This window comes from Mastigoproctus giganteus, chromosome 10 (assembly GCF_048544385.1).
Source record: "Mastigoproctus giganteus isolate SK-2022 chromosome 10, ASM4854438v1, whole genome shotgun sequence".
Lineage (NCBI taxonomy): Eukaryota > Metazoa > Arthropoda > Arachnida > Uropygi > Thelyphonidae > Mastigoproctus > Mastigoproctus giganteus.
In genome coordinates, this window is record NC_143584.1 from 150,742,013 (window position 1) to 150,763,099 (window position 21,087).

General features: G+C 37.3%; 1 protein-coding gene across 1 annotated transcript; it reads left to right on the plus strand.

The window, feature by feature from the left end:
• The first annotated feature begins 1,072 nt into the window (after positions 1–1,072).
• On the plus strand, positions 1,073–20,268 carry LOC150079376 (lysozyme-like). Its single transcript, XM_090383668.1, has 4 exons — positions 1,073–1,116; positions 8,596–8,666; positions 18,778–18,922; positions 19,991–20,268. The coding sequence occupies exons 1-4, from the start codon at positions 1,077–1,079 to the stop codon at positions 20,197–20,199; spliced, it is 465 nt and encodes a 154-aa protein (XP_090239794.1). The 5' UTR covers positions 1,073–1,076; the 3' UTR covers positions 20,200–20,268.
• Positions 20,269–21,087: the final 819 nt, after the last annotated feature.

A 21,087-nucleotide genomic window follows, 5' to 3' on the forward strand; every position in this document is an offset into this window, starting at 1 on the left:
AAAGTCCATAATTGTTACACCAATATTAAGAATTTTTGACACTGAATTTTTTTGAAATTTAATCTCTTTATTTGTTCATTATTTATTAATTTATTAAAAATAGTTCAATTATGTTTTTCACAAGCAGGGGCATAAATTATAAATAAATAAATTTTTATTATTACAGAACAGATTCGTTAGACATAACCTATAATTCGAAATACAGCACGCAGACAAATTAAAAATGACATTTTAGAGAGACAAATAGCCTAGTTATACAGGGAAATTTTCAACTTCCGAGATCTTGAAACGAATTACCAGAAAACAATGTGTTATTGGATTCACATTACGATATTTTAACGATAAGATGGTGTCTCTAGAACTGATTAATATCGTAAAGTGTGGTACACTGTATTGTATAGCTACGCACGTGGTTTGGAATGCGGTATTTGTTTAACATTCATTTTTTGCAATTAATGTTCATATTTTCGATTTTGTTCATACTTGGGGAAAAAAAACTCGTAAACCCGGGAACTCGTAATTTTGACTATCAGCAGAATTATTGCCGTATTTACAGCCACGTGTTTGAGCTGACCTCGGCGGCTACGTCAGGCCAAACTTTTTACTTTGGATTAACTATTGCATGTATTGTTCTCGCTGCGTCAGTCTACCGTCCTGTTTCTTTGTTTATGGGCCTTACGGCACAAGGGCAGCAAGACCATAATGCCCCCCACCGTTCTTTTTATAGTAAGCTTGTTTGAAGAATGCAACAACAGTATTTTCATTACTCAGGCGTCCTTTTCACTAGCGTTACTCAATAATTTGCAAGATGGTTGTGTCGGTTGCGCTTGTTTTTGTTCTTGTCTTCCTGACAGGTAGGTGAAGTTGTAAATATTAATTAATCAATCAAAGAAAGGAAAATAACATCTATTGCCCTCATCATTGAAATTAATACTAAATTCGAGAAATTTTAACGTCACCTCCCCTGCGTCATTCTCCTGTCCTTATACTAAGCTTGTCTGAAGAATGCAACAACAGTATTTTCATTACTCAGGCGTCCTTTTCACTACCGTTATTCATTGATTTGCAAGATGGTCATGTCGGTCGCGCTGGTTTTTGGTCTTGTCTTACTGACAGGTAGGTGCAGTTTAAAATATTAATTAATTAATCAAAGAAAGAAAATAACATCTATTGGCCTCATTGATGAATTTAATTCTGAATCCGAGAAAATTTAACGTCACCTCGACAACAAGGCTGAGCCCATATAAGGAAGTGAAGTCCATCGTTAATCATGCTGGACAGACAGAGACTGATTGATTAGGTATATGTGTGTGTGTGTGTGAAACACCAAAGCAACTAATGCTATAAGGCATCACTATACTGTGTCTGTATTGCATGTATTCTCCGATTGGTTCGCTGTTTGTTTGTTGGACAAAAACCTCGAGTTTCCGTAAAAACACGCAACCCTCGCCCTGAGACCAACTAACTCAGCAATGTTGTGAAAAAACTCATAAAAATTCCCAGCGTTATTAACGAGATTCGAACTCTGGTCTTTTCAGGCGGGTGGCAGATAGATCCACCAACCAACTAACCTCAGCTCCTGGAAATCCTGGCATTTTTCCATGTTTGCTACGGTAGAAAATAATTTTTAGATATTTTGTTTTTATTAATAATTAATACCGACTTTACATTCGATGATCGCGTGGCATCGGCAGTCCAATACTGCTGAATATACCGTTACGTTAAGACGTTCTTGCTATCACTGGCCCATTTAGTCTTTTATTACGCGGAAATAGTTCATTCTTCACCTGTGCATGTGTATAATACGTCAGTTATATTTAATTGACAACTGAGTATCTTTTGTGCAATTTTCTTACAGGGCCGGCCACGGGCTCAACCGATTCTTTCGAACAGGGCCCCGAGCTCAGATAAAGTAAATATTAATACCATCCACGTCTTTTCTCGCATTTCTATATCAACGAGCCTACCGCCGTCTTAATGTATAGTAACCCACATTATCGCCACTACAAGAGCGTTTGCGCGAGTCGACTTGAATTTGCTAAAAGTTTCACAGGAAAGACTAATTTCACTATCAATTATTTACATCGAAAATGAGGTATCAACAAAAAAAAAAAAAAAAATTGCTTATGACGACATTGGTTATTAATGACTTTGCAGCCTAGAGATATTTTGGGCTAGAAATATTTTGTAATTATCTAAACAATATTTATGTGCAATAATTGCTTTAATAATATGTAGATGTGTGTGATTATTGGTTCCTATTATTATTTATTCATCTTCCTATTTTTATGAGATGACTGCAATTGCTAAACAGTATTGTTGATTAATATATTAAATATTCTTCGTATTTAAAATTTTTGTTCAGTATAATATAAAATTATTTAATTATTTCCTAGTTACTGTAAAATTTGAAAAAATAAAAAATCACTATTACAAAAAGATTCCGTATAAGTTTTGCACAGGTAATTCTGGAACAGGGTCCCACAAATTTTGAGGCTTACTTTTCACAGAGTAGTTGACATATATAATGGTGTTCAAAGAAAGTGAATCACCCCTTAAAATTGTAATTGTCGCCGAATAACGTAAATATATGGCATTATTTCTTATAGATGCATCAGATAAGATTGACACGCATAGGTGATGACTTAAAACTGCATCAGTTAAGATTGACACGCATAGGTGATGGCGCCTCCGTAGCCAGGTGGGAAGGGGCGGCAGTGCGTAGCACACGCTTCTTGATTAGACCGGGGTTCGAGCCCGTCACCACCAAATACGGATGTGGAAAGGTCAGGGAATAACCACCGCATATTCCCGGAGCAATATGGCCTTAGTTGCTAATGCTCCTAAAAACCAAATAACAACAACAACAACAACAACATAGGTGATGACTTAAAACTGCATCAGGTGTTACTTTCAGCTATATAAGCACGCTCTGGCAAGTTATATGCAGTTGACACCCAAAGACAGAGTGCTATTGTTGCTTTACGTGAGGAAGGACGTTCTTCCTGTCATATTGCTTATAGAGTCTATTGTAATCAGTTGACAGTGAGTAAATTTCTTTCCAAACTCAAGGATACTGGTTCTGCTGATAGGAAAAACGGAACCGGACGCAAACAAGTCTCTACGCCAACAGAACCAGCGTTTTGAAGCGCTTATGCCTTAAAAACAGTAACGCTTCTTCGTCCGAGCTGAAAAGAGAATGGGAAGAATATACAGAAGTGGTTGCAAGTCAAAAGACGCTTCTTCAAAAATGGACTTGTAGCCCGTGGTCCTAAGAAGAAGCCCCTCTCCAGACAAAAAATGAAAAAGGCCCGATTAAATTAGTATAAGGAGCATATCAAATGGAACCCCCTGAACAGTGGAAGTTAGTTATTTTCTTGGATGAGAAGAAATTCATCCTGCATGGCTCTGATGGGAGACAAGCGATTCACCGTAGACGTGGTGAAGAATACCATCCAGACTGTATGTTGTCTACAGTGAAATTCCCTACCAGCCAAATGATTAGTATTAGTAATGGTCGCATGGTGCAAGGAAGCTATGGCTTAAGCTGCACCAGCCAAAAAAAAAAAAAAAAACCTCGAATAAAACAATGATAAAAAAAATAATAATAAAATAATAATAAATAAAAGAAAAGGAAATTAAACCTATTATCCTATGCGCTTCCCTCACCCGAATGTACTATCCAGATGACCTTTGAATTTCCCCAAACTGTCAGCCTCTACCACCCATGTAGGCAACTTATTCCAGTAATTTATAACTCGCTGGCTAAAATAAAACTTCTGCAGTCCAATCTAAACAGTTCCTCCTGTAACTTGAATTTATATCCCCTAGTTCTAGCATCATTTATAATCTTGAAGATTTTGTCCTCATTCATTTTATTGATGCCTCTCAGAGCCTTAAACACCTCAATCAAATCTCCTCTAAGGTGTCTAGTTTCCAAACACTGCAACCAACATATTCGAAGTCTTTCTTCATAAGGACGCCCTTTTGCCGATCTCACCAGGCCAGTTACCCATCTTTGCAATCTTTCAAGAAGCTCGATGTCTTTCTTTAGGTGCGGTCTCTATACTTGAACACAGTATTCCAAGTGTGGCCTGACAAAAGCCTTATATAATGGGATTATCACGTCCCTATCTTTACTTGCAAAAGTTCGATAGATCATCGATAGGATACCATGGGCCTTCCTTGCAACCTGTTTACAATGCTCAGAGAATTTCATGTCTGACCGTATCGTAACACCCAAGTCCCTTTCCTCCAGTACTGGGTTTAGTTGAACTCCACGAAGTGAATAAGTTGTTTTGGGATTACTGTTTTCCAGGTGTAATACCTTACACTTTGTTGGATTAAAGCATAGCAGCCATTTCTCTGACCACTCTTGAAGTCTATCTAGGTCTCTCTGAAGAAGCTTAGCTTGACAGTGATCATTAACTACTCTACCAATCTTAACATCATCTGCAAATTTAGACATCAAGCCCTCTATCCCCTCGTCGATGTCGTTTATGAAAATTATAAACAACAGTGGTCCTAATACTGATCCTTGGGGAACCCCACTTCTTACATCAACCCAATCTGAGGAATAGCCATTTATCACAACCCTCTGCCTCCTGCCCTGAAGCCATCCTGATATCCATCTAAGGATTTTCCCAGTGATTCCAACCTGTTCCAGCTTATAAAGCAACCGCTCATGTGCGACTGAGTCAAAAGCTTTGCTGAAATCTAAATAAACAATGTCGAAATTATTTCCTAAATCCAGCTCGTGAGTGACCCTTTCAAAATAGCGAACCAGATTTAATAAACATGATTTTCCGTTTACAAAACCATGCTGAGTACCCTTCAGAATTTCAGTTCTATCCAAATGATCCTGAATTCCACCCTTGATCATTGCCTCCATGATTTTCCCTACCACTGAAGTCAGACTGACAGGTCGATAATTTCCCACTTCATTCTTAGAACCACCCTAATGTATGGGAGATACATTGGCACTTTTCCAATCCAATTCAACGGAATCTCCCGAGAGTCTAGTGATGCTCGCATAATTAGCCTCAATGGTTCAATGCACTCACTTGCCGCCTCCCTTAAGATTATAGAATATATTCCATCAACTCCAGGAGCCTTACTGGCCTGTAGGCTCGAAAGTTTTTTCATTAAATAATCTTGCGAAATTTCAATATCATTAATTACATATTTTTCAACTTCGCTCCCACAATTTCCCATTGCCACAAAAGGTTTTTCATTTGTAAATATCGATGCAAAATAACTGTTGAGTTCATCTGCAACGGCAGCTTGTGTATTTAATACTATCCCCTTTCCCTTACGTAAAGGTCCGATATGGTTTGTCCTGCTCTTCTTGGCATTTATATACAGTATATAAAGAATTCCTTACCCCCCCCCCCTCTTTGCTCTGTTTGCTAGCGATTTCTCATAAACTGCCTTTGCCTGTCGAACCTTTTCTGTGGCTCTATTACAGATCATGTAGCTGTTATAGGCTTCAGTACTTTTTATTGCTCTGTAACCTTTTCATGCCACCTTTTTCTGCTCAAGTAATGTGGCAACTTCACTATTCATCCAACTTGGAAACCTCCTCGTGGAGTGGACATGTGAATATGTAATGTCAGCCCTGTTATGTCATCTGATTCATGGGTCATGATGAGGTCTAGGATATTCTTTTCTCTAGTACTTTCCCTGACATGTTGATACAAATAACAGTCATCTAGTTCATTTAAAAATTTTGCTCCCCATGTCGAGTTTCCTTCCCATTTATTCCAATCAATTAGAGGCAAATTGAAATCACCCATAATAAGACATTGACGCTTACTTGCCCATTCCATTTGCATGTAGAGGCTTTCGTCATAATCTTCACAATTACCTGGTCTGTAGATTACTCCTACTCGCATTATACCTTTGTTTCCAACTATCTCACACCATACAGATTCTATACTAGCACGTGAAACGTCTGAATCCGGGAAAGCTATTGTCGCACTCAGGCTGCTTCTGATAAGAAGCATTACCCCACCACTACTTTTATCTACCCTATCCTTCCTAAATACATTATACAAGCCGTACTGAAACTCATCATCCCCAATTTCCGGGTGGCACCACGTCTTCATAAGCCCTTTTATGTCCGCGTTACTTGTTTTAACCAGTAGTTCGAATTCGCTCATTTTATTGACGACACTTCTGACATTACTATATAAACAATTAAGACTTACTGTTCTTGTATATTTAACAACCCTTGAAGTTTTTTAGGCTTGCTTCCCTGGCATTAGCTATCTGCTCACTTGAAACGTTTCTGCCCCCAGAACATCTAGATAATATGTCCAGTTGGGGTAACAGATAAGAACTCTTGAGGTATGTGCAAGAGTTACTTTGACCAATATTATCAAATAAACACGTGTCAGTATTACCCGCATCCCCCCTAACTAGCAGTTTCCCTGAACCTTTAAAGTATCCTCAATAATACTGGCAAAAACTTTTGCGCCACCTTTGTTTAAGTGTATCCCGTCTCTACAAAACAAATTCCTTCTACCTACAAGTGTGGGCCATGCGGATAGAAATTTCCCCCTAAAGCCTTGCAGAGTCCTTCAAGTCTTAAGTTAATCCATAAGGCTTTTAACATATAATCCCTCCTATCGTGTCTAGGCAGAATTGCAGACACATAGACATTGTGGCCTAGCTCGCGGAATTTCCTCAGCATGGTCCTGTTTTTTTCCAACAAATCGTCAGATCGTGTACGTTTAATGTCATTAGTCCCCACATGAATAATATTTTCTTTACCCCCTCCCCCCCTTAAAATCTGACAATCTGTTGGTGACATCATTAATAGTTGCTCCCGGCAGACATACCGTGGTTCTACTCCACCTATCCTTATTACAAAAAATATTACCCGTTTCCCTGACAATGGAGTCTCCTAATAAAACAATGTCCTTTTTAACCAGAGTAGTTTGCACTTGGTTTTTCTGTTTTGAAGCCCGAATTGGGTGTACATCTCTTGGTAGATTGCTGGAGTCTTGAAGTCCGAATCGGGTGTACATCTCTTGGTAGATTGCTGGAGTCTTGAATCCCTGACGAGTTCCCAGATGCATTATTCTCGAGGGCAAGCACCCGATTTTTCAGTGACTCAAATTGTTCCATCAGTGCACCACATTGTAATTTAAGATCGGTGCACTCCTTACATCGATCACAAAGAAACGAATCCCCAGGTGATCTATGACTAGTCACCAGGTCGACCTTGGAAAACATTCGATAGGTTCCGCAACGGATTAAATCATGGCTCACCAGTAAATCGCCATCGGCTATTTCCGCGTGAGTCACGATACCCTGTGACGTGTTTAAGGCAAATCTTGTAACTACCATTATAAAATTAGCTAAACATCAATGAAAATTAACTTTAAAAAATTATATGTATAATATTATAAAAATCAAATGATATGGGGGTGCATTTCGTATCGCGGAGTAGGTCACCTGCAGTTTATAAAAGGTTCCGTAAATGCCAATGGATACCTGGCTATATTGGAAGGCAAATTGCTGCCAACCATTAGAGACCATTTCAACCTGCCAAGTAACTGCATCTTTCAGGGCGACTCTGTTCCTTGTCATCGGGCGAAAAGTGTAAGTAGGCACTTCTATAGTTACTTTAGCTTCATTTCTGCATTACAGGTTCGATAGTAGTGTCTTTATATTTGTTACAGGTGAAAAATGGTTGGAAGAACGGTCCATTACAACTCTTAGCTGGCCAGGAAACAGCCCGGACCTGAATGCTATAGAGAACTGTTGGCATCGTGTGGAATCTGCAGTTGCCAGAAAGAAATCAAACACCCTTCGTGAATTTCAGGAAGCCATAATTCGTGTTTGGAACCACGAACTATCAGTTGATTGTCTTCAGAAATTGATCTTGTAAATGCCTCGACGGTGTGCTGCTGCTGTCATCAGGACCAGAGGCGGTTCACCTAAAAATTAATGTGCATCTGATGAACTTTTAATTTGTTTTCCATTTAAAATGATAAACTGAAGCAAACTGAGGGCTTCTGATAACATTTCAGCCATAATTGTCGCGTTTACCAAAACTGTTGTATAAAGGTTGTAAATGGTCATTTTGGAATATTTTGATAGCACCTGTCAAATATTACTTAGCTATAACTATTAATAAATGTTTTTTTTTTAAATATTTCTATTTGTGATTCTAGTCATTAATGTAACATACCATCGCGGAAAAGGGTTAGAAAGGTGAAATTCCTAAGTGATGCACTTTCTTTGAACACCAGTGTATGTCATCTGGAGCAGAAACCTGATCAGCTCTTGCACCTTCTGAGCTTCTCACATTAAAAGTCTTTTCGCTGACGAATTTCGATTGTTAACTTGGGCGAACCTAAAAACAAAGCACCAGTAGATCATTCCCTGCACAATGATGACTGAAAATCTTAACTGTGTGCGGCTCCAGAAGCTCTTCTAGCAATTGGCTAAACACACTTCTTAAATATAAAATATGCTAATTGAATGACCAAATTTTGAAAACACAAAAGTGGCCGAGTCTAGATTATTATTATTATCATCAGTTGATAAATTGAACCGAATAACACGAATTTTTCATTTTTGTAGGTCAAAGGTCTCAAGCTGTGCCATCTGTTGTGAGAGAAGTTGATGAAAGATGTTTAAACTGTATATGTCAGGTAGAAATTAAAATATAAAATATAATAAGTTAATTAATGTACGCAGTGCGTTAAATTTCAGGTGCATTACATTTTAATTTCTTAAGTTAATTGATTTTTTCTTTCTCAATGATAAAAGCAAAATGTAAATAACTAATTTTACTTGTTACCAATTAATTACTAATCGATTAACTAATAATATATAAAAGTAATTTTTTGCACTTCACTGTACTGCCAACGTAATATTCCCACCACGTTTTGTTATACATGTATTTTATAATCAAGAATGTGAAATGAAACGCAATAGTTCAAGAGAAGTTCAAGCTCTGTGATTTAATAAATCAGAAAAGGTAATGCATTTTAATGCTTTCTTTCTGGATTTTAATATAAGTGAAATATAATAAAGCACATTGCAAATGGTAACTAAATTGCAAGAGAGGATGAAGAACGCTATTTCCATACTGCACAAGACAGACATTTTTTCTACTATTAGCTAAACAAGAAAGAATAAGAGTAAATAATAGCTAGTATTCACACATATTTGAATGTGATATTGCGTTCTAAGCATTCGCATATAAACATCACGTGCATCAAAGTGAAACTATTTCCTCGCCATAATCAAAGAAATATCATGAAATGAAACAACTTCAAGCCAAGTATCCCATCTCGACAGAACAGGCGAGGGTGGCTAACACCCACTGAATACACAGTATTCACTAGGTGTAGGCGGTGGGGTAGCAGAGCAACTTCCCATACTAGGTAGCTCAGTTGGTAGGATCGCCGACCTCCCTACTCCGGCTGCAAAATACCTGAGTTCGAATCCCGTCGATGACGAGAGGAATTTTGGGGTTTTTTTTTTTTTTGTTTTTTTTTAACGTTGCTAAGTTAGTCGGTCTCAGGGTGTGAGTAACATGGTTTTATCCCCCGGAAACTCAGGTTTTTCATCCACCACACAGAAAATCGACTTCAAAACACGCAATTTAAAAGACACTATACACGGCGCAAGATGGCTTTATTTGCCGATGCTCTTAAAAAAACCAGACAACAGCAGAGCAACATCTGGCTGTTTATTTTATGCTCCAAGTTAACTGTGCCTATGAGTTGTCAGAGTACATCTTATTCTACCTTCTCTGCAATTCGTTTATTTCGGGAATGGCCTAACAAATTATGCGAGTCAGGTTCGAACAGAACACTTCCTATGATTTTCATGCCCTCACTATGAGCAGAGCGGCATCGAAACCGATGCCGCTCCGCTCATAATATTCCCTGTGGCCGCAACGCCAGCCTCGTTTACGGGCTGACGTATAGGTGAAGATTACTAAGTTACATAATAACTAGAACAATATGTTGGCAGATGATAGCATCGTCCATGTGAGTGGTCTGGTTAACCTGTACTTCGAACTGTCTTCTATATGTTTCGATTTTTGTGTTGCTTTATTATAGCGTTTTAGACGGTCTTCCCACCCTGCAATTAGGTAAAAACAGGGAAAGGAGTACATTATTTATATTAGACAACGGTATTGCCAAACTTTAGCAGGGACTACCTAATACAATAAATAAATAAATAAAAATATGGATTGTCGTACTTGCTCTCCCAACTTGAACATCGTTCAATCGCGTTTTGGACGCACTAAGATATATTGCCGCTTGTATACACTAGCAAAAGAGAAGTTGTTATCCCTGCACATGCCATCCACAACGGTGACAGAAACTGTTTCTATAAGCTTACAGTACTTTGCTTCTGATATGTCATGTTACAAGAAAGCTGTAATTATTGTTCCCTCTGTAGTTGCTTTAAATGTTTTCGAGATAAATTGATCAGAACTTAGCTTCAAATGCATCATGAGGCAGTCATATTATCATATTTACACAACATTGCTTGCATATGCTGTTGTTGTTTAAGGTCTTAGGCGCATAAATAACTTATACCAAATTGCGTGTTCTATGGTTGATTTGTTGTTGACTGGACTAAAAATCCGAGTTTCCAGGAATGAAAACGATGTCACCCTCGCCTGAGACAGACAGACTAACTTAGCTACGTTGTGAAAAAGACCCATACGTTCCTCTCGTCTTTGACAGAATTTAAACCCAAGTCTTTTTTACCAGGTGTGGGAAGTACGGTGATTATACCAACTGTGCTACTTACTAGGGCGCAAATGCTATGATCCATTAATTGTTTTGGATTAATGTAATTAATCCAAAACAATTAATTTGTTTTGCAATGAGATCCTGCGACCCATGGTCCTTTTCTGTGTGGAAAGCTATAATGATTTCGAGGGAAGATATAAATTCTGGATCCATAAGCAGCCACTTTTCCCTTTTTCTTAACTCAACCATTATGTGCATGGACAACATTACTAACGCTAGAGAAGTACAGCTTAAAAAACAACTACTCAGTACACAAACTGGTCGAAAATCAGTAATTCACAGCAGGGGAGGGCATGAGGATTGTCATGATCGTCCGGACAAATAGACCTGTCGCCATGATGGTAAAACAGCCCAGTTAAACTAAGAAACAGATACACCACATGACAGAGATCCTATACAGTGCTTCAGGCCTATATAGAGAGGGCTGTAGTGGAGGGTATAAGCGGGTATATACCGTATACCCTCTGGATTTTTTCGGTAAATAGCTTATACCTTCTGGTTTTTGAAAGACTTGCAAAAACAAATACAGTATTATAAAAATTTATATAATTTTATTCACTATCAGAAGTTTTTCATATGCTGATTACCAAAATGTAGAATATTATGTTGAAAAATCGCTTGTTTTATTCTATGCGACCGAAGCGAATTCGATTAATAAGACTGATATGTGCAGTATACTCTGCTTTTCGTAATTCACAGCAGGGGAGGGCATGAGGATTGTCATGATCGTATACCTTCTGCTAATCGACTAATCGACTTACGACTACGGCACTGCCTATATAGATGACCTTGCAGTACAATTCTGTCTGCACACATCTCATTTCATCTCCATACTTGGTTGTTAACAGAAACTAAGATTTCATCAACAACGCCGTCTGCACACACACAAAAAAAACAACTAAACTATTATATTTAGGCCATGCGAATACTTAATTCATCTGTCGTGCCGTGTCTTATGTCTGTTAACTGCGTGTGTTCTATGGTCGTTTGTCTGTTTTGCTGGACGAAAAACCCCAGTTTCTGGAGGAAAAAACCTTGCTATCTACGCCTAAGACCGACTAACTCAGCCGATCGTGAAAAAAAGCCCATTAAAGTTCCTAGGGTTGTCGACGGGATTCGAACCCGGACCTTTTCCACCCGGTGTGGGGACCGTCTGCACACAGCAGGATAAAACCCAGAGGGAGCTGTCGAGATCACTGGCAAATGAGTGGTGGTGTGACGGATCACGCTTCTAAAAACATCACGCCGACACAGGGTAGGAGAATGGGGTAAAAGGAAAAAACATGCAGCTATATACCAGTCGTGCACGACCATATATACGGTACATACAGAACGACGTTTCTGCGTCCACCCCAATCTTGGAGAGAAGCTGATGGAAGTTCATGGATCCCTAGAGTTCCGTGGTCTAATTACTAAACTGGAAAGTATATTTAAGCTTCGCTGCTCATTTTACCAGATAGGTATACCTAATAAAATACGCACTGAGTGTATATAACTATTATTACATTCATCATTACTGTAGTAGGTAAACATGAGTCATTTTCTCCATCAAAAATGTTGGCTCAGCGTTTTGCATGCTGTTAGGACGCCTTCCCCCCACATGGTAATTATTTTAAAAAACACTAACTCTTAGAATTAAACATAAAATACAATAATAAAACAATTTACTAATGGTTATTAATTATCCTTTTATTAAAAATGTTTTCAATAAAGCAAAAGAAACATACTAAAATTTCTCAAGTGTGGTCCAGCCTTCATGTTTTTGTGTGTGGAGTAACAAAATAGGGAAAACGAAGTAGATACTACCTCAAGGTTGTTGTTATTTGGTTTTTAGGAGCATTAGCAAATAAGGCCATATTGCTCCGGGAATATGCGGTGGTCATTCCCTGACCTTTCCGCATCTTTCATATTTGGTGGTGACGGGCTCGAATCCCGGTCTAATCAAGAAGCGTGTGTTACGCACTGTTGCTCCTTCCCACCTGGCTACGGAGGCGCCACTATCTTAAGGGAGGGAGGTGGGAATGAAGCATTGGAAACTTTTTCTGTTTACAGAAATATGCAATATCATGTTTTTTAAATAATCTTAGGGGATAATTAAATAAATTATCCCCCTCAGATTACCCATGAACTTTCTGAATTATAAGTAACACTAAACACTGTTACATATGAGCAAACAAAAATCATATCTTGCACATTTAAAAATAAAAATAACAAGACAGTTAATATACACACCGTTTAAATTAATGCGTGTTAGCAAATAGTAACAAGTTAAATCAGTATGTTACATTTCAGGCGCATTCGATTTTTTAATTAAGTTATCGAATTTTTTTCTCTTTCTGTGATTAATAGAAGTGAAAAATAAATATAGTTATCTCCTTATCAATTTATAGTTATCTCCTAATCACCAAGATTATAACTTTATAGAACACTTAATAAAACTTTACAGATTTACGTTCTCTAAACATAGCTATTCAGTTTAATTTCAACTGTATATTTATTGCTCTACTCCTGTATACTCTTCTCTCTCTCTCTCTCTCTCTCTCTCTCTCTCTCTCTTTAATAAAGTTTCAATCATACACGGTTGGCGTGTTGCATTGCAGTTATTATGAGGCAGAACTTTCTCAACCCTAGAGGCCGATTTGAAGAATCAAATATAAAATTTCATGAAAATCCGCCCAATGGGGCTCAGTAGGTTATATGACGTCGGACAGCCGGACATGGGGAAGACAACAGGCACATTCATATACATACATACAAACATGCCTAACAATTCAAGATTTATAACAAAAAAAAAAAAAAAAAAAAACAAATAGCAATGAAGTTTATGCTCGTGTCTGCGCATCTGCCATACCGTCCATTCATTCCTCATAAATAAGGAGCACAGCAGCAAACATAATATTCAATGCGTCACTACAACATACTGTAAGCTTTGGCTTACTAAAAATAAATAAATAAAAATAAAATAAAACAATAATCACATAATATATATCCATTTAACATTGGAATATATTCTTACAAATTAGACTGATTCAGTGAACATTTAATTATACACGCCAACGAATGATTAAAATAGTATCAGTTATAAATTGTTAGGAATGTGCTTAAGAGCAAGACAAAATTCTCAGAACGATGGTGAACTTCGACCTACAGAAAGAAGGTCAGGTCAGAATTCCCTGAAAAGGTCCAAGCCAGGAGAAATATACGGAGAAGGTCAAAGATGAAGGAATTAATCGGGGATTATATTAAAATAAGGGGCGAGGGAGAATTTAGGACCAAATGGGATATATAAGGATTTGTTCGGCGGGAAATGGAGAGTGAGTTGGTCGTTTTAGAGTGAGTTGGTCATTTAGAGTGAGTAGGCCGTTTTAGAGTGAGTTGGTCGGGAAGTTTTTTTTTTTTTTTTGGAGATACATAACAAAGGAATCCGAAATGAAGACCATAATGGAAAGTTGTCCTAGAACCAAGGAGCTGGCACAATCTGGAGAAGGGGAAAATTAATTGTAAGTACTGTTTATCATTATTATACCTAGTTAAGATATAGTATATAGTCCCTGGGGAGAAGAGAATAAAATATAAGGCATTCTTTACTCCTACCTGCGAATGACATGATTAACCAGTAAAGTGGAAGGATAAAACCCAACTGAGGTCTTAAAAGAACTGTAAATTATTCTTCTTGGTAATGGGATTTAGTAAAGAACTTTTGTAATGGTACATCCCTGTGGAGTTTGCCTGTATTGGGCAATTAGCGGAAAATTTGTATGTACACGAGTTTGAACCCTCGTATTAAACATGTTACAATTAACTATGTGTGTTAGTCAGTTTGTCTCACTTTATTCTAGCTAACCCAAAATCCCTAAACCAGTATACACAGTCAGAAGCCCAAGGGTAACATATAGTTACCAAAATAAAATAACAGTAGGTGGTAAAAATAAATAAATATATATATATATATGAATTAATTAAACAATTATATGTATATATAGTACACAGAGTAAAAGTGTACAACTACAATTGGCGAGCCAGCCAGGATAGCTAGAAAACAGTAGAGTGAGACAATAACAATAAATCGATTAGTAAATTTTGAAAAGTTATATGTATAATGTTAATAATGATTTATGAATTGATATGGTTAATGGCTAGTAATGACTTATGAATTGATGTAGTTAATGGTTAGTAATGATTTGTGAATTGACAAGGTTAACATATGAATTATGAATTAATATGGTTAATGGTTAGTATTGATTTAAGAATGGATGGGATTAATATAAGAATTAGATATTGAAATAAAGAAGTGTAAAGTAAATTGAACTTTTAGCATAGTTGCTGGACTTACAAACCAATTGGCGAGCTAGAAAAATATTTAGTGTAAAATGTGTAGAATAATTAAAATTGTGAAAAATTGTAAAGGAAAACAGAATGCCTGGTGGAAATAGAAAGAACGTAAACGGGAACGACAAAGGGCCAGCACACCTTGACCAACCGTCCACAAGCACCGGAAGCGAAATGGCAGAAGAGCCTCAAGCACTACACCGTGGGGAGGGACAAAATGTTAACTTTAGAGGGAGAGATTACTTAAGAGCATTGGGGGAAAAAAACAGGAAAACGTAGAAATATTTTTAAATAAGTTAGAGAAGATAAAGAGGGTAGACGATTTAAATGAAGAAGAGATGCTGATTTTTCGCAGAATTTAAATTGGAAGGCACAGCATTAAATAAATATCAACAGGAAACTTTGTACGATAGGGTACATTTGCTGGGAGAATTTAGTAGAGTCATGAGAAATTTATTCACAAAAAGAGAATAATTTCTCACGGCTCTAAGGTTAAAACTATTGGGGTATACACAGACAAGGGGAGAATCTGTAGCAGAATTCCTACAGAGGCTAAAAGCGGTAAAAAGGAACACAAAGACTGATGCCACAGGCAAGGGGCATTTGAAAAGTTATTAACGGCAATTTCTTAAGGGACTGAACAATAAATTTAGAAAAGAAGTTATGCGCAGGGAACCAGGCCTTTTGTATGCTGAAGAAGAGGAGAATCTTCGGATTTCCATGGCAGCACATCACTGGCAACAAAGGAGAGAGTGGCTGCTTTATATGCAATAGCTTAAGCAGCTGGGCCAGGTTCTTCCCCAGAAATAAATGGAGGTCAGAAGGGAGAGAGGAAATAAAAGGGCCATGGCGACAGGGGCACCAACACAGACAAAGGGATACCCTTCCACCGGTAAGACGAGACCAGACTGACCCAAAGCAATGTCTAGAGAGAACCATGGAGATACCTGAAAGAAAAGAGGAGGTGGCAACCCTACTAGTAACTGTGGGTGACTCCTCACGCATAGTAAGTGCCGAGGGGGACGATAAATCTCTTGGGATGTGCCAGCAAGGATATCCAGAGAAAAGGAAATTGCGATAGGAATTAAGAGACGAAAAAGGGAGAAAACAACTGGGGGAATGAAAGAAAGGTCATCAGGTGGACATTTATAGGGGATTAGAAATGATGGAAAAGCATGAAGTTAGAAATGAGAAAACCAGAGATTTGGAAAGGGTACAAGGTGTGGCATATAGTCAAAAACAGAGGGATAAGTTAAACATAAGGGTTTCTCAAGGGATTGAGCATCCATTAAAGAGCGCAATCAGAAGAAGGGGGTTGGAAAAGATGGGCTACGGGCCCGTATAGAATAATGGAAAGGTTATCGGAAGTTACGTTTAAAGTAAGGGAACTTGGGCGAAGTGGAGAAACTAGAGTAGAACACGAGGACAGGTTAAAGAGCTATCTTTTCAGGGGAGGAAGATACTTCAGGGACTTCATAATTAAGAAGAGAAACCCAGGAGGACTTAAGAGTCAAGGAACGCACCAGAGAGGAAGAGGGGGTGAAGAGAACGAATCCCTGGAAACATGCCAAGTGGTCAGATGGACCGACTATTTTAGACTAAATAGGGGTGATTCTGTGTCCAGAATTAAAAATAAATAAAAGGGTGGAAGAAAATTTTTTGGGAAGCTGAAGAGCAAATCGACATTCTAGAAAATCCCTTAGAAGGAATTTTCTACAGAGAAGGAGGAGGGATTGTAAGCTTTGGCTTACTAAAAAAAATAAATAAATAAAAATAAAATAAAACAATAATAATAATATATATCCATTTAACATTGGAATATATTCTTACAAATTAGACTGATTCAGTGAACATTTAATTATACACGCCAACGAATGATTAAAATAGGATCAAGTATAAATTGTTAGGAATGTGCTTAAGGGTGAGACAAAATTCTCAGAACGATGGTGAACTTCGACCTACAGAAAGAAGGTCAGGTCAGAATTCCTCGAAAAGGTCCGAGCCAGGAGAAATATACGGAGAAGGTCAAGGACGAAGGAATTAATCGGGGATTATATTAAAATAAGGGGTGGGGGAGAATTTAGGACCAAATGGGATATATAAGGATTTGTTCGGCGGGAAAAGGAGAGAGAGAGTTGGTGGTTTGGAGAGTGAGTTGGTTGTTTTAGAGTGAGTTGGTCGGTTAGTTTTTTTTTTTTTTTTTGGAGATACAGAACAAAGGAAACCGAAATGAAGACCATAATGGAAAGTCGTCCTAAAACCAAGGAGCTGGCCCAACCTGGAGAAGGGGAAAATTAATTGTAAGTACTGTTTATGTCAAGATATAGTCCCTGGGGAGAAGAGAATAAAATATAAGGCATTCTGTACTCCGACCTGCGAATGACATGATTAACCAGTAAAGTGGAAGGATAAAACCCAACTGAGGTCTTAAAAGAACTGTAAATTATTCTTCTTGGTAATGGGATTTAGTAAAGAACTTTTGTAACGGTACATCCCTGTGGAGTTTGCCTGTATTGGGCAATTAGTGGAAATTTGTATGTACATGAGTTTGAACCCTTGTATTAAACATGTTACAATTAATTATGTGTATTAGTCAGTTTATCTCACTCTATTCTAGCTAACCCAAAATCCCTGGACCAGTATACGCAGTCAGAAGCCCAAGGGTAACATATAGTTACCAAAATAAAATAACAGTAGGTGGTGAATATATATATATATATATATATGAATTAATTAAACAATTATATATATATATATATATATATATATAGTACACAGAGTAAAAGCGTACACCTACAATACACATATCAGTCTGATTTTAATGAAACTTGAGGAGGTCGACATATCGTTCTAAAAGAGTCAAATATAATATGAAAATCTATCTACTGAGAGAGTCAAGTTATTACATTTGAATGGATGGACAAAGAAATAATAATCGCTAGATTTATTGTGGTCCGATTTTAATGAAATTTACGATGGCTCAAATACATCTTCATCTTTCACAAAAATGCCAAAAATAAAATTTTGTGAAAATCTATCCACTGGATTCCAGTTATTACATGTTTCACGTTATATTACATGCGTACGGACGGATATGGTGAAGACAGTAGACGCTTACGCATATATGCTAAGCGCCTAAAAAATTACTCTAATTACTTGAATGGGCTCACGTATAATGCACAATTTTTGCAGATTTGGTTCCAAATTTGGTATAGCTACTTGTAATCCTGATACAATGAATTAAATCAGAATTAAAGTGTTCGAATTAAGTTTTTAACAAACATGTATAATTTAAAAATAGTTCTTGACCGAATGTCTAACAAGGGCTTGAAGAGCCCTTGTTAGCCATTTGGACAAGACATACTAGACGAGCGCTTGAAGTGCGGCGTCGGGTGTAGTATAGCCGACTAGTAAAGCGCTCGTCTAGTATGAAAGAGTTGGTTTATGCAAGGGTACTGCACTTCTATCATTTCTGCTACCCAGCTAGTATGAACAAGTAAACGATGCATTCACACTATCTGGGTAGTAGAAATGATGGAAGTGCAGTACCCATGCACAAAAAAACCAACTCTTTCAACATGTATAATTGATAGACATTAAATCATTGAGCACTACTGAAACAATTCATATTATGTTTTTATGTTTTGTTTTTCAGGGCAGTTCTCCTAATTGTAATTCATACAGGGAATGTATGAATTACGGGCAAGGAACTTATAATTATTTCTGTGGACCTTACCAGATATCTCCCCAATACTGGAAACATGCAGGAAGCCCAGGAGCTGATCCCGACGACCCTAATGGTCAGTACATGTTCTTCATTTAGACACTGGTATCGCAATGACAGACAATAATTTAAAATCAGTAAATAAATATAATAAATGTGCATGACTGGTATCATTAAACCTGCCACATATAAAATAGGATTTAATGATCCTTTCGTTCCTGAAAGATGTAATTCTGACCATTAGCAAGATTTGCGAACCTTTCTAAATATTGAAGTCGTGTAATTTTTTTTCGAAATGGAGAGTCTCATCTACAATCTGAGAGGCTAAAATTTTTACCATATTTTTTTTATTGTTATCCATCAAGTTTTCAAACTGATGATTCGCTGGGTATCACCATCAAGGCCGATACCGTGACAAATGGCGCCTCGGACGAAATGAAATTGAGGCCACCACATTCTTTTCTGGACGCTAATTTGCATGAATGATAAGTCAGAGAAACAGATTCATTGACTATGTATTTATTTATTTAACGTAAAGTGTGTGTGTGTGTGTGTGTGTGTGTGTGTGTGTGTGTGTGTGTGTGTGTGTGTGTGTGTGTGTGTGTGTGTGTGTGTGTGTGTGTGTGTGTGCGCGCGCGCGCGCGCTGAGATTGTCAGTACAATGATTGTCCAGGAGGCTGACAGGTTGCAAGTAACAACCAGTTTCTTTAGTAGCGATAACGTTCCGTGTCAGGATTTTGCAATGAATATCAACTAATATAAAGTTTTGCATTAAACGGGAAATCCGCAACAGAAATGTATGAAATGTTAAAAACTGTTTATGGGGATGAAAGGTTAAGGGTTAAATCATATCAGTGCGTCCGTAAGGATGTTCGCGATGATCCGGTGGCGGTAAAATTCTGGAAACACACACACACACACAAAACCTGTACTGGGTGTGTGTGTCGTAAAATCAACTAATCATAACTCACACACATACAAATAATAAAAAATACTAACTTCCAGTGTAATAGAAAGAAATCTTTCTACATGACTTAGTGCTTTAGTTAACTAATCAAAGCGTACGACTTTTTGAACATTTTATTCTATATAATAAATACTAATTATGCTTTTGATTTTTTTTTTTTTTTTTTTTATGTTACAGATTTTGAAGAATGCTTAACAGATAACAAATGTTCCGAAGAGACTATTAAACTTTATATGACTAAGTTTGGTTTGGATTGTAATAACGATGGTATTATTGACTGCTATGACTACGCAAGGATCCATAAAGCAGGACCCCTGGAATGCAACCAAACATATTTCATGAGTGACGTCTACTGGAAAAAATTTGTGGACTGCTATGAACATTAATATGTTACCTGAAAAGAATTTCACATTCACATTGAACGTGAAATTCTTTTGTGAATTTTACGTTGCATATGCGCTTTTCATAATCATTTCATTTGCAGAAAACTAATTAGAATAATCCAATGATTTTATTAAATAAACTGCTTTCTGCATGTGAAAATACATTGATTATTCTTATTCTATTATGAGAACCAAATTTTATTCCTTTCCAGAGTTGCCATATTTTTAAAAATTTTTAAAACCACTGACCTGGAAATGAAATTTCTTCACATAAAACGCACATTTTTTTAGATTACTTTTTAATAATTTAATTTTGTAAAATGTTATTTATGATTAAAAAAATTACGTCAAGGACTCCTTTGTAATAACTATTTACTTGTACAGGTTTCTGATTTCCAGTTTAGGACCTTATCAAAGAGACAGTTTTATACATTTTGGTTTATGACACAAGTAGCCAACCGGGCTAGCCGGGTGGGTAAAGTGTCTGCCTGGGCTAGCTGGGTGGGTAAAGTGCCTGCCTGGCAACCGAAAGGTCGCGGATTCGTTTCCCGCCTCGGGCTTGGATCAAAGTACTACAAAAACCTTGGGAGGTGCATTATGGCCACAGAAGCCGATGCGCCAACAACTAACTAAAAAAAAAAAAAAAAATGACACAAGTACTGGGTGATATATTTTTTTTTTTATTATTATTTTTTTTTCTGTTTGCTGTTGTGCAAACTTCAAATTATTCGTACCAACATCACCATTACTCTGTAGAGAAAAATTTGGAGATTTCTTTGGAAACATTAAATACTGAAAGAGCTGTCCTGGAGTTTCTGGATGAAATTTTGACAACAGATTGGCAAATGAATGGAGTAGCCTCCAATGTCACCTGATAAAAATCACATAATT

Coding starts and splice junctions, on each gene's coding strand:
- LOC150079376 (XM_090383668.1), top strand. CDS start 1,077: ATGTCGGTCGCGCTGGTTTTTGGTCTTGTCTTACTGACAG. Junction 8,667..18,777: donor GTTTAAACTGTATATGTCAG/GTAGAAATTAAA, acceptor TTTGTTTTTCAG/GGCAGTTCTCCTAATTGTAA. Junction 18,923..19,990: donor TGATCCCGACGACCCTAATG/GTCAGTACATGT, acceptor TTTATGTTACAG/ATTTTGAAGAATGCTTAACA.